Source organism: Dama dama, chromosome 30, assembly GCF_033118175.1.
Source record: "Dama dama isolate Ldn47 chromosome 30, ASM3311817v1, whole genome shotgun sequence".
NCBI classification, from domain to species: Eukaryota; Metazoa; Chordata; class Mammalia; order Artiodactyla; family Cervidae; genus Dama; species Dama dama.
Genome location: NC_083710.1, coordinates 54915729 through 54937160, shown reverse-complemented (window position 1 = coordinate 54937160; position 21432 = coordinate 54915729). Strand labels below are relative to the sequence as shown.

Here is a 21432-nt window from a genome sequence, read left to right as displayed (position 1 = left end):
CAACAATAGCAAAGGAAATGGAACTTACGTTTTTTTTAGTTTCAGTAACATGTCAACTTGTCCAAGTTGACATACTTCTCACATACTTTATTTAGTCTATATATCTGTCCTGTGGAATGTGTGTGTGTGTGTGTTTGTGTGTGTGCATATAAATAAATTATATATATCATTTATTTTTTTCGCTGAGTCTCAAAAAAGGTGAGCAATTTGCCCTGGGTCACACTGGTAGTAAGTGACTCAGCCAAGGTTTTAACCTAGTCTTAATCATGTCTAATCACATGCTTTCTCCTCTATATGAGGCATCCCCAACCCCATATTGGTCTGTGGACTGTTAGGAACTGGACTTCAGAGCAGGAGGTGAGTGTTGGGCTAATCTGTGAAGCTTCATCTGTATTTACAGTTGCTCCCCACCACTGACATTACTGCCTGAGCTTCACCTCCTGTCAGATCAGCAGAGACATAATAGATGTAATGCACTTGAATCATCCTGAAACCATCCCCCCTCCCTAGTCTGTGGAAAAATGATCTTCCACAAAACCTGGTGCCAAAAATGTTGGGGACCGCTGCTCTCTATCATACTATATCAAACCATTATTCTTCCAGGTATTTCCAATGAAAATCTAATAACAATAAGAGGTCCTGTATTATTTGCTTGCCCAAAGGTGTCAGTTCAAAAGCACTTATTCCACAACTGCCCTAGTTATTATGTTAGGACATATAACAAGCAAAGTTGAGCATTCAAGACTAGAAAAGGTGTGATGTTGTCCATGGTCTCAAAGAGCTTGCAGAGAGCAAGGCATTCTAAAGATTCCAGAGAATAATCTTTAGATTTGTTCAAAAGCATGATTGCTGTAACAGTGTCTTACTTTCAGTGGCCAGGGACCATTTGGATGAACCACACCACAACAAAGAGCATGCATTGAACAATAATTTCAGAGACCTAGCTTTTAGACTAGTTTTGCCACTGATCATGGAAAGAACACTGATCCTCTCTGAAGAATCTGCTGCTTCATTTATAAAAGGATGAGACTGGTTCAGATCCGTGGCTGGCAAACCGCTACATGACCATGGGAAGGCAGAATATTGCAAGGAATCTTCAGTTCCACAGTAGTCGTGAATACTACTTGCTATGCACTAAGCATCCTGAATATTCATATACTGCACTTTCTAAATGTATGAATATTCAGCTGTGATTAATGAAATTTAAATAGCATAATTTAATATAAGAGCACAAATAAACTAGCTTCCAATAGACACAGAGGCAGAGAAATTTTCAAGTATTGCTGAATTCATAGCAGCACATTCTGAATTAACTTTCTCCTCATTCTATTAAAATACTTAAAAAAAATAACAAACCCTGACTCAGGTTTATGTTTTAATTATTTTGAATGAATATAATTGGTATTTTAGGCATTGAGATACAGTTTTTAAATCACCATACTTTGACATTTTACTGAGAGTTTTAGACTCTTAGTTTTTGCAAAATGGCTTCTAGTTAATACAAGAAGATGTTTGTTGTGATAAAAATTAAATATAATGATTTAATTTAGGGTGACAGCAAACTTCATAGAAGGTTTGGTACCAATAGAGTTAAAAATGTTGCAGCCTAATTAGAAAAGCTATATTTTACCATTTATAGTTACAGATGGAAAAATATAACTGTAGTGCAAGGTTGCCATAGCAACCTGCTTCTCAATCAGAAATTTTTTTTCCTCCTTCATATCTACCAAATCAGCTAAGTGGAAGTGAAAACCACTGAAAGAAAAGAGATTGAAACAAATATGGATGAGAAATTATGAAAGTATGTAGCAAGCATTTCGCAATATGTTGATTTCCTGCATGTGTTTCCACTACTTTAATTTTATCAGATATTATACAATTTATTTTCTGTCTTTGGAAATGATTGCAGAAAAAAACACATTGGCTTTTTTTTTTTTTTTCTTTTTTTTGGTGGTGCTGCTGGTTTGCTTCATTGTTGCTCCAGAATCACTATAATGGGTAACATTGTAAACATTCATATTATCTGTTAAGTAACCTAAATCTGGCTTCATGAGTTTCTTAAATGAGCTTCATATGCCATCAAAGCACTGAATCTGTGCATCACCTAAGTACAAAGGCCTATGCACTTAAATTTACCATAAACAGAACACCAAGAGTTAAAGGTGGGTTCTAAAATCAGAAGTGACTTTAATATTAAATTCCTAGAAATGCTGCACCTGTATTTTATTGTGATTTGACTGAGCACTTCTCACGAATGGCACCTATTACACCATTGGTTCAGGTCCTGGCATATGTTATCACTCTTTTAAAGACTCAAAGATGAGAAAAAGTTTAAGAACTTGAGAAATTAAGATAGACACTAGTGATTGCTGACAAACTGCTTTGCATCAGGCTTTCTGATAAATCTTAAAATGAAACAAGTGGAAAAGGAAAAACTTTCACTAGCTCTGACCTTCTAACTATTTTCCATATTGATGACACATGTATTTCTTTTATATGTATTTCAGAATCTCGAATACATAGAGCTCAAATTACATTACACCAAAACATTAAAACAGAAGTAATATTCTGAAATAATGAAAGGAATTTGAACATGGGAAAGGGGATCAACCAGTGATCATAGAGGAAGGAGAGACAGATCAATGTAATGAGGAACAAAAGTTGTAGAGCTAAAATTTGATTCAGTCCTGATTAAAATGAAAAGAAACTATAGGTTTTGATGGCATTTGAAAAGAGGATTTCAGAGGAAATAATCTTGTTGTGTGTCATACATAAAATGATACTTGTTTTAAGAAATTGCTTTTTTTCTTTAGCTCTACTATATAGTTATATTAGAAAATTAAACTTGCTCATTTATTTATTTATTTTTTCAGATGGCTAAAAAACACATGAAAAGATGCTCAACATCACTCATTATCAGAGAAATGCTAATCAAAACCACAGTGAGGTACCATTACACGCCAGTCAGGATGGCTGCTATCCAAAAGTCTACAAGCAATAAATGCTGGAGAGGGTGTGGAGAAAAGGGAACCCTCTTACACTGTTGGTGGGAATGCAAACTAGTACAGCCGCTATGGAAAACAGTGTGGAGATTTCTTAAGAAACTGGAAATAGAACTGCCATATGACCCAGCAATCCCACTTCTGGGCATACACACTGAGGAAACCAGATCTGAAAGAGACACGTGCACCCCAATGTTCATCACAGCACTGTTTATAATAGCCAGGACATGGAAGCAACCTATATGCCCATCAGCAGACGAATGGATACGGAAACTGTGGTACATATACACCATGGAATATTACTCAGCCATTAAAAAAATTCATTTGAATCAGTTCTAATGAGATGGATGAAACTGGAGCCCCTTATACAGAGTGAAGTAAGCCAGAAAGATAAAGACCATTACAGCATACTAACACATATATATGGAATTTAGAAAGATGGTAACGATAACCCTATATGCAAAACAGAAAAAGAGACACAGATGTACAGAACAGACTTTTGGATTCTGTGGGAGAAGGCGAGGGTGGGATGTTTCAAGAGAACAGCATCGAAACATGTATATTATCTAGGGTGAAATAGATCACCAGCCCAGGTTGGATGCATGAGACAAGTGCTCAGACCTGGTGCCCTGGGAAGACCCAGAGGGATCGGGTAGAGAGGGAGGTGGGAGGGGGGATCAGGATGGGGAATACATATAAATCCATGGCTAATTCATGTCAATGTATGACAAAAACCACTACAATATTGTAAAGTAATTAGCCTCCAACTAATAAAAATAAATGAAAAAAAAAAAGAAAAAAAGAAATGGGAAAAAAAATAATAAACTTGCTCATTTAAAATCTAGTTGAATTCACCGATGTGATGGACATGAGTTTGAGTAGGCTCCAAGAGTTGGTGATGGACAGGGAAGTCTGGCATGCTGCAGTCCATGGGGTTGCAAACAGTTGGACACAACTGAGCTACTGAACTGAACTGAATTCACCAACCTATTAATTATATAGACAGAATGAGATGTAGATATATTTCTAGATGTAGCTATAGAAATATCAATAGCTATAGACTTAAACACAGACTTGTAGAGTTATAGGTACAGATATACATATAAATATAGAGAAAAGTGTGATATTGTGGGACCTTATGTTGATAAATAAAAAAGTTTAAGACCCTTTGGGTGCAGCTTACATCATGCCTGTAACAGATTTTAATCCAAACACAACACCAACACAAGTTGTCAATCCAAACACAACTAAGTTTGGTTCTTCCACCCTACGTAAGCCAAGAAAGGGACAGCTGAGGAATGGGGTAGTCCATGGGGTCAAAGATCACAGAGAGGTTAGAGGGGAAAAACATTCAGGAAAATGACCTCTCCTTGTAATAACTGGGGATGGGCGTGTGGAAGAAAATGAAATCTCTGGGAAAGATCAGGTGATGGAAAAATGACGGTTCCCAAAATGAAGAACAGAAATGAGAGTGGGTGTTGGTATTAAGGGGAAATTCTTTTGCAGAAGAGAAGAAAGGGGAGAAAGAGAGATGGAGACCAGTGAATAAGTAAAGGTTGAAGGGAAATAAAGTTAGCATTGGCTATTAGCTAGTATTAAAAGTCACAGTTCTCCATTTTTATCTGTTCTTGATCTATTTCCATCTACTTTTTGTTCTTCTGGGGACAAAGATCTCTTTTTGAAACCTTTGATTCCTTTAATCATTTAATAATTGCTTCTAGTTTTTGGTTTCTGCTGAAAAGGCTATTTCTGAGCCCAGAGAATGCACTGGTATTAAAGGTGAGAAACAAGCAGTACGTTGAGTTGTTCCAAGGAAAAGCACTTTAGAAATCAAAGGCATTGCTATATTGTTATTATTCTCTCCTTTCCCTGAAAGCTTGGGATAACACTAGCTCTGATTCTTGAAGAGAAGTCTTTCGGTTTAGCCATTATATTTATAATCTATGACTTTAAGAGAGGAGTAGATATTTAAATTCATCAACCTTATCCAATAATCTTCTCTCTCCATTAAATCTGGTGCTAGGCATCTAATCCAGAAATCAGAAATAGAAGCATTGTAACTTATTTTATCTTCCATGTAAATCACATCCAGCTATGCATAAATTGTAAGGGCATATAGCCAGGCAGTATTAGTTCTGTGCAGTGATCCGTAGCTTAATGGGCACTGAACATATGATGTTAGTGCACGAACAACCCTTTCATATCTTTACACAGTTATATAATAGTTGCTTATTATGATGATAATTTATATGAACAATGGAATAACAAATAAAAGATAAAAATAAGTTATTTGAGAAATAAGTAATTAATGTTTCTAAGTATCAGTTACTGTCTATCAAGACAAAATTGGATGGAATGTACAGTGGTATCTTACAATAATAACTTGGGTAGTTCCATGAAAGGTATCACTTATGGAGAAATATCTAAACACAGCCTGAGGAGAAAGGAGGTTATAAATTAGAGACATAATTCATACTTGGCAGTTCATATAGTTGGAAATCATCTACAGGTTTAAAAAGATGAACAGGTTTAAAAAGAAAATATTTTAAGAGAAGGTTGGTATAATTCCAAGCTGTGATTATTCGATATGTCCAATAATTTTATATATGTTATACACATATAATAAAATACATATGAACACACACACATATATACAGATGAAGCCAAGGGTATGAAAGACAACTTGAATTCTTTCTGTCTATTAGTCAACTAAAGTTATTTATGTCCTTATAGATTCAACTTAAATTATAAGACATTTATTTCCAAATATACCTATTATTTGGAAATAAAAGACACATCAAAAGCCTGTGCAACAGATGAAAATCTCTGGAAGTAAAACAGTCTTGTATGAAACAAGGGCACTGCTTCATGACCTTTCTCCAAGTATTGAATTGGGAAAATGAATCCATTTAAAGATGGAAATATAGGGTGCGGATATTCTAGGGGTTGATGACATGAAAATAATTTTGGATACCTAAAGCAAAACCAACTTGGAGACCTATTTTTCTTCAAGTGCTAGTGACAACATAAATTATGAGAGACCTACACCGTGTCTGTTTCTCTGAAGGCTTGAGTGTAGGCTCCGTGTTTTGTTCACTGATATCTCCCAAGATCCAAGAACAATATCTGGCATACAGTAATCACTTATTATTAAGTATTTATTAAGTTAAATAGTTGTTGACGTTCCCAGTATGGAAATTGTAGAACCAGGTGTTGTCCACCTATTCTCTAATTTAGTTACAATTATTGCTCTCAACAGCAACAAAAAGGTAAAAGCAAACAAATACCACCCATCTGTCACTTTAAGTTTACCGAGAACGTGCCATACACATTCCCAGCCTGACATCTGGGTTCATCAGAGCAAAAATGACTGACACCAGAGCCCACACTGGGGCCCCCACTAGTGATGGCCCCTGTTCTCTCCCCTGCCCCCCAATGGAGCGAATGAGGTCCTCTCCAAATGTGTTTGGGAATGGGGTCATTAGTAGACACAAATAGGTAAAACATGAGTCATGGACATAAGTAGCTGAGTCAGGATGAGATCATACCAGAGTTGGGCGACTCCCCATTCGATAGGACTGGTGTCCTTATAAGAGGGGAAATTTGGACACAGACAGGCACACAGGGCAAACACCATGTAAAGATGAAGGTGGAGATTGAAATGGTGCTACCCCATGGACCGTAGCCTGCCAGGCTCCAATGTCCATGGAATTCTCCAGGCAAGCATACTGGAGTGGGTAGCCATTCCCTTCGAAAGGGGATCTTCCTGACCAAGGGATCGAAACTGGGTCTCCTGCATTGCGGGTATAGATTCTTTCCATCTGAGCCACCAGAGAGGTTCTTATACAAACTAAGTTTGTACAATCTCTTATACAAACCAGAGGTTGCTAGGAAAACACCAGAAGCCAGGAAAAAGGGTGGAATAGATCCCCTCTCACAACACTCAGAAGGAACCCCGTCAACACCTTGATCTTGGGCTTCCAGCCTCTGGAGCTGTGAGACAACACATTTCTCTCACACCACCCACCTTTATGGTACTTTGCTATAGCAACCCTTAGCAAACTAAAAATACAGTCATTTACTCCTCAAAGCGTGTCAGATTTCCTACCAGGCACCCTTGTACCCTGACCTCACTTTCATCGGGCACTATCTTGTTCAGAACTCAGAGTTCACAAAATTGCCTCCACTTTATTCCAAAGCATCCACAATTATATATTGTCACTATCTAACACATTCTTCCATCATATTACATAGCAATTACCTCTGACATCTTTCTCTTACCTTCTGCTTGCTCCTGTGTTTGGGGTGGTGTTGTAACCTGGAGGGGGTGGTGGAAACCAGGACTGTCTGTTAAGAAATGACATCGGTTATAAACACAGTGCTCGAAAGACCTGATCCCACCCACGTGTCTTCCAGGAAAAGCTGAAAATAAATTGACAGGTTAAAAGGCAATGAGATGACTTTCCTACAAGGTCTTGGAGATAAAATGAAAACTATCTACTTCCTGCCATAGGAAGTAACAGCCTGTATTCCAGGCAATCTGCTCTCCCAGATAAATCCCTTTGCCCATTTCCTTTGACACGAAACAATGTAGACATTTCTTTAAAAAGAAATCTGCAGGAAATCTGGAAAATAATAATGTTGAATTTATACGGTAGGTTCATGGGTGCTCATTATCAACACATCTCTCTGTTTTTCTGCGTTTCTGAAACATTTCATAATAAAAATAACAATGCTATTATGTTCTACTCAAAATATGGTTTTAAAAAATCTGTATGATAGGAAATGCTGAAAGTAAGAATATTGAAAATATAAATGAATGCCACAGCAGTGCCAAGCTCAATTTTATATAGATGCATATGAACAATGAAGCACACATGTTTATACATACATGTACACACACACATGTATATCCAATTAGAAAGATGCCTTCCCATTATTAAGACGTCATTTTAATTGGTAGAGATAGCTAAGGACTCTGTCAAAAAGACTAAATTATAGATCAAAAATGATGTTCAGAGGAGAGTAAGATAGCCTTTATAAGGAAGATCAAGGATAAGGACAGGAGAGTCCTTTAAATTCTCGAAGCTTGTCTATTCTCTGAGATTGCAGGACAGCACTAAGATGGGATGGGAGTAAATCAAAGCCAATTTCAGCTCAACGCAACCCCCGAGAGCTTAGTCAAGGCACACCACAGAAGTGAGAATCATGTTTCTCCCTGCAATGGTCCTGAATGATGCCTAGCCTATCAGAGGAAAGATTCTTGGCTTGGGTAAGAGATTGAACTAACTGACCTTAAATTTCCCTTTCAGTTTCTCCTAACAGACGAAGAAAGGATCAGGGCGAATGTGAAATTTGGATCCAAGAGAAGGGTAATCTTACTTCCTGAGACTCTGTAGACACAATCAAAATTTCGTCTGCAGGAGAAAATAGAATCAGTCATTTCCCTCCAGGAGGACTACAGGAGCAGCTGACAGTCAGCCAGATCATCAACAAGCGCTAACAGCTGGTGTACACCAGGCCTAGTCCTGTGTGTGCGTGCTAAGTCGCTCCAGTTGTTTCTGACTCTTTGCAGCCACATGGACTGCAGCCTGCCAGACTCCTCTGTCCATGGGGATTGTCCAGGCAAGAATACTGGAGTGGGTTGCCATGCCCTTCTCCAGGGGATCTTCCCAACCCAGAGAGGAACCCATGTCTTTTATGTCTCATGCATTGGCAGGCAGGTTCTTTACCTCTAGCACCACCTGGGAAGCCCAAGCGTGGTCAGAGGAGCAAGCCAAGAAAATACGAAAATTTCAAAAGCTCTGAGGTTCATGAATTCCTGTTTTCCACTCATGTCACAATTCACTGGCACTGTGTTCTCTTCAACATGCAAAAATCACTCCCACCATCACATTGTGTCACATAAAGAAGATTCTACCACCGAAGATCTACCTTCTCCTCCATGCCTATTAGATAAATGGAAGTTAGCACAGGCGAAAGTGGAAGGCCATACAGGGAAGTTGAAAGAAGAGGTAAGAAGTACACAGAGGCTGATGCCTCTAGATAGGATCTTTGACCCTGTACATGGAGGAAGCCCAATCTATGGAGCAGAGGAGGCCTCCAAGATGCAGACTGGTTGCTGGAATCTAGTGACGCTTGGCCACACTGCAGACGTTATGCAGGATAAGGCAGTCCCTGTAGTAGGACTCTGTTAACATACATTACCTGAAGAAACTTTACTATCTGAGCTCTAGCATCAAAACATTACCTAGGTATTCAAGTCCCTAAGATGGCACATATGAAAACAAGATCAGATTTGTGGTTATCAGAGGCGGGAGGATTGAGGGAGATTGGAGGAAGGTGGCCAAAAGGTAAAAACTTACATTTTTTATTTGTCCTTTAGACCAACTTATTTTATATCCATTCGAAACATCATCCAACAAAGGACAAAGAAGTTATAAGTTCTAGGGTTGTAATCTATAACATGATGACTACAGGTACCATGATTGTATTATACATAGGATTCCCTGATGGCTCAGATGGTAAAGAGTCTGCCTGCAATGTGGGAGACCTGGGTTCTATCCCTGGGTTGGGAAGATTCCCTGGAGAAGGAAATGGCAACCCACTCCAGCATTCTTGCCTGGAAAATCCCATGGGCAGAGGAGCCTGCCAGGTTACAGTCCATGGGATTGCAAAGAGTCAGACACCAGTGAGCGACTTCACTTTCATATAATTTCATTATACATAGAAAAGTAGTTAAGAGAGAGAATCTTAAGAGTTCTCATCAAAAGGAGAAATGCTTTTCTTTTTATTGACATGATGGATGCTCTGTGAGATGATGAATGTTGTGCATGCTAAGTTGTTTCAATCGTGTCCAACTCTTGGTGACCCGATGGACTATACTGGAGTGGGTTGCCATGCCCTTCTTCAGGGGATCTTCCCCACCCAGGGATCGAACCCATGTCTCTTATGTCTCCTGCATTGGCAGAAGGGCTCTTTACCACTAGCGCCACCTGGGAAGATATGATAGATGTTATTTAAACATATTGGGTGATCACCTCACAATATGTTTCAATGACACTATACACCTTAAGCCTACACAGTGATGTATGTCAATTATTTCTCAATAAAATTGGAGGAAAAGATGGCATATTTGAAAAGGAGAGTAAGGAGGAAAGGACTGAGGTGTGAAGACAGCAGAAGACAGTAGGAACAGGATCCCTGGGAAGGGGAGGAGGGCAGGAGGAGGAAGGGCAGAGAGCAAATTCTAGATGCTGCTCAGGGGCCTTGGTGGATGATGTGGTTCAGACAGTAATAAAGAATAATCTGTGACAGGACAGCAGTAAGAGGGGCTCCCAGCAAGCCCATCCCACCTTTTTTTCTTCACAGGAGTAGTAGTGGAGGTGGAAGCTGGGGTGTTGGTGGCGTTTGCGCTGGACAAGCCTCCAGGTTGCCTGTTTTATCAAAAGAACAAATAGTGAGCACATTCCTGAAACTTTTCATTTTATCTCACCTTTGAAAGGACTTACCATCTACTCCTATTCCCACCACAAAATGTTTCACTTGAGGGTGAAAGAACAACAACAGAAAAAGTTCTTCCTTAGTTTACCCATTTTACAAATCACCTGGCTTTCAAATAATTAAATCAGAAGGAATTGAATGGAGAAGTCATTCATTATATGACATGCTGTGTCTGAAACCCAGACCAATCAATTTCGATGTGCTATGGATTCCAACAAATATTTTAAAATCCTGTCTATGCTGTGACTCACAGAATTATATCACAATTTTTTTTGGATTAAATACTTTTGCTTGTTTAAGAAAACATTTAAAAATCACACTGTTTTAAATATGTGTGTGTGTGTTAGTTGCTCAGTCATGTCTGACTATGTGTGACCCCGTGGACTGCAGCCTGCTAAGCTTCTCTGTCCATGGAATTCTCCAAGCAAGAATACTGGAGTGGGTTGTCATTCCCTTCTCCAGGGGATCTTCCTGACCCAGGGATCGAACCCAGGTCTCCTGCATTGCAGGCAGATTCTTTACTGTCTGAGCCACTAGGGAAGCCAAATCTCTATTTAACATTTGTTAATATATGCAGACCCTCAAAAAATTGAAGTGACTCAGGCCTGTTTCAACTATTGGAAGGCAGTCCAGGGTGAAAATTACTTTTTTTGAAAGTACAAATTTAAAAATCAGCCAAGTTTTCAAAAATATATCTACTTTGCTTGCTTATAACCACCATTAGTACATTCCAGGGTTAGCAAAACCATGATTTCAAGACTCAGCTGAGCTGTAGATGTTTTGTAGGGTGTTTTGGGAGGCAAGTGAAATGTACAAGAAGAAAGAGTTGCCATAGGAGTAGGAAAAAATTTTAAAGTTCTATGGGCAAAGAAGTAAAGAATCTAGACTTTTAAAAAGAAAAGAAATAAAGAATGACTTAAGCTTCGGTGTTTGATTAGAGCAGAAGTTGGCAAACTTCTTGTGTTAAAGTCCACATAGAAAGTACTTTAAGTTTTGCCGACCACTTCAGTATTTCTATCAATACTATTCAACCTGTCAAAGTTGTGGGGGCATGGCTGTGTTACAATGAAACTTTGGCCTGAAGACAATATACCTTGATTTTTTCTTGGGCATATAGGAAGAAATACACTTTATTTTTAAAATGCAAGATCAGTTAAAGAAGTACATACGTCTTTGTCACTTCTGGTGGTTGAAACGTGGACATATTTCTGGTAAGAAAACGAGAAGGCAAAGTTTGAACAGCAGCAAAGAATAAATTCTTGCATCAGTTTGCAGTTGTCCATGAATTTAGAGGTATTACTATTAAAAGTTAACATTAGTTGTGAGAAAGAAAAAGAAAGTATCAATAGTTGAATATATTTGAAAAGCTGATCTCATGATTTTTCACCTTTTGTGTATTAGATTCCAAAAAAAGTTTTTTTTCTCTAGAAATTTCACCTTTTAAGCCCAGTGTTTTTCTTTGATGGGTTTAATAATTTTTTACAATATGAATGTAAAATTTACATTTACATGTATTTCATAATGTTGCCACCAGGATGATTTAAACAGAAACATAAATGTGGTAAGAATGATGCCCTGAAGCAATGAATTCTCTTCATTTTGAAGCCAAGAATAAGATTTTATTTTTCTTTAACCATGAGCAGGAGCCAAGTTTTTATGCCAGAATTATTTTTGTTTAAAAAATAGAGGATAAGGGTTTACAGAAAGATAATAAGTAGGACTGAAGAACTGTTTGTAAGTAAGTAATGCTTAGAAAAATATTGTACTTGACCCTTTCCCCAAGTTAGTAGATACTGGTACCTATTGGTTAGTCGGTTATCCAGGGTATTGGCCTTATATGTTTTAGCAGCATCATTTCTGTTTGAAATCCTTTATAAAGAAATAAGACAAAAGTCTGGATCAACATTTAGGTTTTTAAACTCATCTTAGACCTCTTTTATGCCAGAATCACTTCACAACATAACCTTTCTCTAGTGAAAACAATTGCTTTTCAGGTGTTACATCTTAGAAAATTTTACAATAAAAAAAACTATTATACTCACCACAAAATCTATTTATTAGGCCATTTTGATACAGTTTGTAACTTTTAAAATTAATGCTTTTCAGCTAGCCTTTCTGACTCATTGAACATTTAATTCATTAACTATTTCCTTTTCATTATTGTTTAGTCATTTATCTACCCAATGACAGCACTTTCTATGTCACTAAAAGGAATCAATGGAAGACTTTAGCAATTTTTAAAAATGTTCTATGGTATAGACAATGCTATATGTTTGTCAATCTCTTTGTTTTCCTTCTGAGCACACAGGAATCCTGCATATCTCAGTCTTCAGTACATGTATATTGGGATCATGTGATTGAGTTCTAAAGAATATGGACAGAAATATTATTAATGACTCCAAAAACCATCATAAAACTTCTTGCATGATCCTCCATGCTCTTTCCTCCTCTTCTCCTGTAGCTTTGGTACTCATGGGTTGAAGATGGCAGAATTAAAACATGGAAAGAACTAGGTCTCTGAGTCATTTCATGGAGCAGAGAGTTCCCCTAATTTTCTAGGATATCACTTTGAACTCTGCTGAGAGCAAGCAATAATCTTCTATTGGGCTAACATGGAGATTTGGAGGCAAGGGAGAGAACCTGTCACAAGAATTGCTCTACCCTGGCAAATTTGTTTACATTGACTAACACATTGTGTTAATAGGCCCTGGGGACCATAAGAGGTTTAAAACACTCTAAACTCGGGTCTCCATAGTAAAGTAGGTCTGGGAAAGGTGTGTTTCTCTGTCTTTGGGGTCAGAAGACAAATTAGGAATCCTGTAGCCTGCATGCCAGTGGTGGGATCTCACAACTGCAACCTCTAGAAAAGCACATCAGAAAGAAAGCTCTTCCTGAGATATGAGGCTGTCTTCTGGATTCTGCAGGCTTGCACAAAACTGTAACCCCACAGACTGCAGCCCACCAGGTTCCTCTGTACATGGGATTCTCCAGGCAAGAATATTGGAGTGGGTTGTCATTCCCTTCCCCATATTGCACAATACTAGCATGGGGAAAAATTAGGTTCTGGAAAACAAAAGGTCAGCAAGAGTCTTCTGCTGATCTCACACTATGGGTCTACTATTAATATAATTTTCTCTAAACTGTTATCTTTATCATTCCTGTTATTTAAAAAAAATAAGCTATGGTGGTGAGCACATAGCATCTGTTTCTTTTCTTTTTTTAATATTTATATATTTATTTAGGCTGCATCAGGTCTAAGTTGCAGCACACAGGATCTTTCTTGTGTCAAGTGAGATCTTTCCTTGCAGTATGGCGGGCTTGGTAGTTTTGGTGAGCAGACTTAATTGCCACCCCACATGTGGGATCTTAGTTCCCTGATCACGAATCGAACCTGTGGATTGCAAGGTGGATTCTTAACCACTGGACGACCAGGGGAGCCCCAGCATCCACTTTACTACCGGGCTTTATATAAACTGTTCCTGGGAAGATGGACGATAATCTTACCTTGCTCTAAAAAAACTCATGATAGAAAAATATGGCTTATTTGTGCCAGCTTTAAAATGATTTCAATTCCTAGATGTCATTGTGACATGTGTAACTAAAACATTTGGTAACTAACACTAATACATGAAAATTCCCCAAGTCAACCCCATATAATTTCTGTTTATGGTGCATAATGCTGATACCCTGAACGCAAACTGGTAACTCTTGAATGCAAAAGGAAGGAACATTGAATCATCCAGAGCCCCATATTCTCAACTGACTCTTCACAATCCAGTTATTAACTTGCACAGAATGAATCCACATTTAAAACTCATGATGTGGAGGAGGAAAAGGTAACCCACTCCAGTATTTTTGTCTGGGACATCCCATGGACAGAGGAGCCTGGCAGGCTACAGTCCATGGGATTACAGAGTCAGACACAACTTAGCAACTAAACTACCACCATCCTCAAGGTATTAGTCATTTTTATATTCACTTGTTCGTTTGAAAATCTTGTAGTAGATAACAAAGTTCATCTTCCTAATGACTTGTAGGGTTTCTACAGTGATTAACAAGGTTTTGGATTAAACAAATTAGTGTGTGTGGGGGGGGCAATGGAATAAAACAGAATCACTTGTTATGCTTCCTGAAGGACTGGGTGTCTGTTATATGAGAAAATATTATATGATGGGGATAATAATGATCTTTAATTGAGATTTTTTTAAAAAGAGATGTCATATGTAAGGGGTCTAATGCTCATAATACCACCATTGAAATTGAAGCTCATGGAGAAGGTAAAAACAGAAAGCAAGTAAGTATGAGAATATGCTGGTATAAATTATTTGTAGTAAATGAGGAATGTAAACCTTCAGTGTAGACACTCCAGTGCTGCTGCTCACAGAGGGTGCTGGCACTTACGTTTGATGCGCTGTCTCTCTGGTCCTAGATATCCTTTGTGAAAAGTGGGAAATAAGACGGAAAAATGTGTCTGGGTGGAAAAATGTATCTGGATCAAAATGTCACTCTGTTGATTTTTAAATTATAAATGTATACCTTTTAAAAATAATTTAAAGGTATAAACAAATGATTAGTATTTAAGTTGATATAGCAGTGAAAAAAGCAAAAAAAAAAATTTTTTGAGCCATCCTGTATTTTGGCTTTAACACAGGATTTGCACAGATGTGCAAAAAAAAAAAAAAAAAAAAAATTCATGAAGATCACTCAGGTGATCATTAGACCAAAGACTACAAGTATACTCTCTACACTAATTGCTACTGAGCCTCTGATATGTTTATATTTAAAGGGCTTTGCAGTAAACCATGGTGAATATCATAAACATGATGTCATGTAATCCTAAATTGTAAAACTTAAATGTTCCTTGCAAACTACTCAGACTTTAGAGCCATCTATGAGATCTTCACAGAAGATAAAAATAATTCTTGGAAATTGCTACTCTGGTACCCTGAAAATAACAATCTGTCTAAAGAAAACAGAACTCTAATTTCAAACATCTTCAAGGTTTAAATAAAGGAGAATTGTGATGTTAAAATTAAATGAAGTTAATCAAAATTCTGCAGTGTTCATCTTTGTGGGCAATATAGCATGGAATAATAAAAATAGCTACCTACTACTCTTTGCAATTTTCTCTGCTCTTCAGAACATCTCTACAAGGTAGATGTAATTATTTTCATTTTATAGATGAATAAATAGAGTCTCAGAGAATGTGAGTGGCATTCTCTTGGTCATACAACCAGGAAGCAGTCTGTCTCCAAAGTCTTTCCAGTAGGGCCCACTGTCGTCCACCAGGTTCTGTAGTCTAATTGTTGCAACACTCATGAGCAACATGTCTTTCTTCAGTTATTATTTTTCACCTCCACTATCTCTTTCACAACACTAGGGGGTTCAGTATATAAATAATATATAAATAATTATGTATATATAAATAACAATTTATATAATTATAAACAATATAAATCATAATGGACAGAACCATCATTCCATTGTATTCGTCAATTTAACCATCATTCCAATGTGTTCATCAATTTCTCACTTCTTAGGGAGATTAACTTGGTACTTCCCTTAGAAATGAAGTTTCTATCAACTTATGGTATGAGATAGATTGTTTTAATAGGAGTCAGTCTTGGAGACAGGAAATACTTAAATATAATCAGCAACATAATCAAAAAAACCAAAGGAAAAGTTACACTTTCACAACATAACACTAGAGGTCTCCCTAACCTAGGTTTTTCCAAATTTCTTATGAACCAATCTTCAGGGTTTGAGCCATATGGAATGCTACGGTATACTATTGATTACCTATGTTTCTTTAGAATACTTCACATTTTTACCAACAGACATATATTTTAAAAGGGAACTCTTTAAAGGTAACTCAGTACTTTTCTCATATTTATTTATTACACACATTAGTTCTAAAATGGCACACACATGCACACTCCTAATATATTTGATCATCCTCCTCCTAAAATTACTTCATGTCTTACACTTGGAGTGCCCTGCATGATGGGGTCTGACTCCTATTACCAGGACTTGCTTTTCTTTACCTCCTCTGTGTTCTCGCCCTCACACCTGTGTCCACACTTGGAGAGATGAATGCAGTTCACTGTTGGGGGTGAGCTGCGGATAGGACTGCCTGGGGAAGTAGCTCAGCTTCCAAATATGCACTGCTAATCCTCTGTAGAGGTAAAGCAAGAAATCTCTGGCCTCATTTTTTAAGTTTTAAAATGAAGGGTTTGGACTGATTTGGTGGTTTGGAATTTTGGCTGCTCATCAGAATCATGTCATAAACTTTAAAAGATGCCCAAGTCTCCCTCAGACTAATTAGATTAGGATTTAGGGAAGAAGAGCTGTTGGAACCAAATTATCAGTGCAGTCAAAAAGCTCTCTAGGTGATTTGGCTTCCCTGGTGGCTCAGATGGTAAAGAATCTGCCTGCAGTGCTGGAGACCCAGGTTCAATCCCTGGGTTGGAAGATACCCCGGAGAAGGGAATGGCTACCCACGCCAATATTCTTGCCTAGAGAACCCCATGAACAGAGGAGCCTGGTGGGCCATAGTCCATGAGGTAGTAAAGAGACAAGACTGAGAGACTGATATCTTCACTTTCTAGGTGATTCTAATCTGCTGCTGAGGTTGAGAATGACTAACTGGCTTGACTGTGAGGTCTGGTCTAGTTCACTGGTGATATTCTAAGGCTCCATCTTGACTGGCCTGATATAAACATTCAGACACACAGCCTGGAAAGGCTTAGGTCTCCCACATATTTACCTTTCTTGTGATATAATTACCTCACTTGTAAATTCATCCTTAGAGGTAGGGTTTCCTGCTTCAATTAACAGAGCACTAGGACAGCCCACAAAGCCAAGATGAACAGACAGAAGCACTGTGACTACTCTCTCACTCAGAGCTGTGGAGATGAGATCCTGGGTATATACTTTCACAAACTGACTCTTGTCAAGGTTGTTAATTACAAGAGAGATGTCGCTATTAGCAAGATTGACTTAGAAGGCTATAAAGAGTGCAGAAGTGCACGCATTAACTGACATTGGCCTGGTCTGAATATGGAATCTATTAGATGCCATAAGTTTCGGTGTATGTGCTGCAAGGGCAGCCAGTTGCATGTTTGTTTCCAAAGATAGCACATCTTTACCTTACAGGGGTGTGGTTTCAACTATTGATGGCCTTGGACATTCACTATGTCTAGACTCCAAATGAAGATATTAACTTTGTTCTTTATCTATGCTTAATAAACACTCTGTATTCAGCTACTAAGTTGTGTCTGACTCCACATGACCCCATAGACTGTAGCCCACCTGTCTCATGTCCCTGGAATTCTCTAGGCAAGAATACTGGTGTGGGTTGCCATGCCCTCCTCCAGGTGATCTTCCCCACCCAGGCATTGCACCCAAGTCTCCTGCATCTCCTATACTGGCAGGCAGATTCTTTACCACTGAGCCACCTAGGAAGCACCTCTATCAGATATAAAACTTAAATGTGACCTGTAGCATTTACACTTCAATCTGAATAGATATTCCTGGGTTTTCTATTTATGAGCCCTTCCTTTCCTTCCATCTAGGAGTGAACCAACAACAGGCACAACACAATGACTCATGTATAGCCATGTGGTGACTCCATGGCCGAAAGAGCAGTTTTACTTTCTAGAGTAAAGAGCTAATGTCTTCATCCTAGAGTGAATCAAAACTACTGTGTTATTAAAATGTATAGTCTCTCCATAAGACAGTTAAAACAAAAACTGCTGTTTCTCTGCCTCTGGAATGGAAAAACAGAAGTTAGAACAAGAATTGGTGACTCACACAAAAAACTATATTCTCTTTTTAAAATTAAGCAGATAATATTCAGTGCCCATCCCATCTATACTCAAACCAGTTCCTTTAGAATTTTTCCTACTGATGTATTATCAGCAAGATTTTAGGAAAATAGCATAGCAAGTCAAGATTTTGTGAGTTTTGAGGAAGATAATTCCATCCTTATAGTCTTCATGTTCCTGGGGATAAAATATCATGGTTTGAAGCTCACTTTGGTAAACATTTAGCTGTCTCATGCCTTATAAGAAATGGGATTTAACATATGTTACGCATTCCACTTGCTGGTTCAAAACACCTTACCTGTCCAAAGTGTCATCAGATCTGTACCGACTGATTGTGGCTTTTGGCTCTTCCCTCTCATTTGCTTTCCTGTAGCAAAAAATAATTATAGGAAGATCAAATAAATTATAAAAAATAGTTTACACAACTTCCACAGATTTGGTAAAATCTTGGCCTGTTGGGGTGGGAGATATATATGTTACCAAGAAAAGACATATTTGGAGTACCAAAACTGTCCCAGGCTTTGACCTGACTAGGATAAATTAGCAAACCCAATTCCCCATGCTAATAAAAGAATTCTTTAGATCCAATTAATCTAATTACAATGTAACATATTCAAATCAAGGATAAGGATATGTGAAACAAGCAACACATATGCAAAAGAATTAATTACTTATATGTACCACTTTCAGGGTTGTTGTTGATTTTTATGTAATAGGAACTCAATCCCTTATCATCAGCTCGGTTGTGTTTACAGCTTCATCAGAGCCTTACGCCAGCACAACGGCTACATACCAATCAGTCTATTCCGAGTTCAGCACCGTGGACAGGGTTGAAAGAAGAGGACTTGCTGGAAGAAAGAGGGAGCAAGAGAGAAGAAAAGAGAGAAACAGGAAACATAGGAAGAAAATGAACAGAGGAAAGTGGTAGAAGAGAGAAAGTACGGATGGGAAAAAGAGAAGAGAGGGGAGACTGGGAGAAGTAGGGGCAGAAGAGACAGCATCAGAGAGCTGAGACAGACGGATAATTTGAAAAAGAGGGAGCAGAGAGAAGACAAGAAAATTAGAGAAGGAACCCTGATCATCAAAGCACTGGAGATAGCTTGATCAGACTGATCAATCCACAAGAAAAGCCTGTTCAATGTCTTAACCCTGTGATACAGGGAAAGTAAGCTCTTTGGAGAATTCTACCATGATTGACTGTATTTGCATTTCAAAGCATCATTTGAAGCTGACAGATCAAAGGTACTGAATCAGAAAATGTACCAAAACAGTATACTATTTAAGATGCAATTTTTAACTTGGTGTAGTGTATCTTTATTTAGCAAATATTTGCAGGTAAACCATATACTGTACTGATGACAGTATATTATCAGCAGTATATCATCAGCTGAGGAATGAGTTATGAATTAACTATAGACCCTGCACACACAGAGCTAGAGGGACAAGTAAGACATGTACATCCAAGCATAGAAAGTGGTCAGTATCAGAACAGAGGTTCAGGTCAAGTACAAGGGAGTTTGAAGCTGAGAAAGCTTGTTTGGAGAGATGGGGATCAGAGAAGGCTTCCTGGATGAGATACACATTGAGCTGGGACTTGAAGGATAAACAGACACAAATGAACAGAGATAGAGGGAATAGTGTTTGTTAAGGAAAGAATAATGTTTATAAAAAATGGCTAATGCAATCTCTCGTGCTTTTAAGGAAACTCAGAGTGAGGTCATAGTGAGACTCATCAGCAGGTGTAATGCATGGGTGCAGATGGAACTGACCCCCATCCAGGAAATAGCCCCTCACAGACGCCATAGCTTTGTCTCATTAGCTGCTTTATTCTTCCAGGTACTTATCACCACAGGACATACCACACTGTGTTCATTTACATTCAATCTCTCCCTCCTCTACCTTTAACCAGGAAGCTTCCCTGATAGCTCAGTTGGTAAAGAATCCACATGCAATGCAGGAGACCCCAGCTCGATTCCTGGGTCAGGAAGATCCGCTGGAGAAGGAATAGGCTACCCAGCCCAGTATTCTTGGATTTCTCTGGTGGCTCAGCTTGTAAAGAATCTGCCTGCACTGCGGGAGACCTGGGTTTGATCCCTGGGTTTGGAAGACCCCCTGGAGAAGGGAAAGACTACCCATTCCGATATTCTGGCCTGGAGAATTCCATGGACTGTACAGCCCATGGGGTCACAAAGACTTGGACATGACTGAGTGACTTTCACTTGAGTCACTTGGAGTTTTATGGAAGCAAGGGTTTTGTTTTGTTCCCAGACTGCAGAATATTGTCTGGCTCCAAAGGGCATCTCCACTGGTACTATTTGTTGTGCTTTCTGCCTCCTTTGACACGTGTTAATGATCTCACAGGGAAATGACACTGCAAAATGTTGTTTGTGCATCCTATGAAGCTTGTCTTCTAGCATGACGAGACTATTCTTTATTTTCCTTTATTTTCAGTCTCTGCTCACGTGGAACTCTTGGGCATGTTATCGCTTCTGCTGGAAGTGCCTCTTTCCCAGCCACTCACCCACCAGCTACTCTTTCCCACTTGGAAACATCTTCCATCCTTCAAACAGCAACACCAATGAGCACTTCCTCAGGGAGGGCTCCCACTCTTTCAGCCACAGTTACCCTCTGCTTCTTCCCATAGCATGGCTCAGACTTTTACAAGCACTTTCCATGGTAAATCTGAGTATTTGTGTCTATGGATCCATCTTTTTCCATGAAATATGAGAGTGCCTTAAGATCACAGCTGATGTCTGATGCATCTTTGTATTCCCAGCACCTGGCACACAGGAGGTGCTCCAAAGTGGTGTTGGGTGAACACCAAAGTGGACACAACCTCTGCAGAAGGATGGAAAATTGTCTCATGGACATCTGTTTGAGCAAATGCAAGGAGAAAAATAACTTACACTACCTTTTATAAAGATGTCATTTGAGATACTAGTCAAGGAGTCTGGGGGAAATGTCTCAGGCTTATAGATTTTTAATAGTGAAGATAAAACAGTTAAATGTGCTGCTTTAGCCAGAATGTTTTCCATCTTGAAACATATTAAGAACACGAATCTTAGTTTTCCTGATCATGCCTCACAACAAGTTTGCTCTTT

At 38.6% G+C, this 21432-nt stretch overlaps 1 protein-coding gene across 3 annotated transcripts in view; it reads right to left on the bottom strand.

Annotated features, from left to right (window-relative positions):
* The window catches only part of SCEL (sciellin), a 335541-nt gene that overhangs the window by 77021 nt on the left and 237088 nt on the right, over positions 1 to 21432 (bottom strand). For all 3 annotated transcript variants that reach the window (XM_061133261.1, XM_061133262.1, XM_061133263.1), the window contains 5 exons: positions 18630 to 18698; positions 12306 to 12374; positions 11675 to 11713; positions 10358 to 10438; positions 7284 to 7349 (listed from right to left, as the gene is read on the bottom strand). In XM_061133261.1, the coding sequence (XP_060989244.1) occupies positions 7284 to 7349; positions 10358 to 10438; positions 11675 to 11713; positions 12306 to 12374; positions 18630 to 18698 (324 nt within the window). The remainder of the gene's footprint in view (positions 1 to 7283; positions 7350 to 10357; positions 10439 to 11674; positions 11714 to 12305; positions 12375 to 18629; positions 18699 to 21432) is intronic.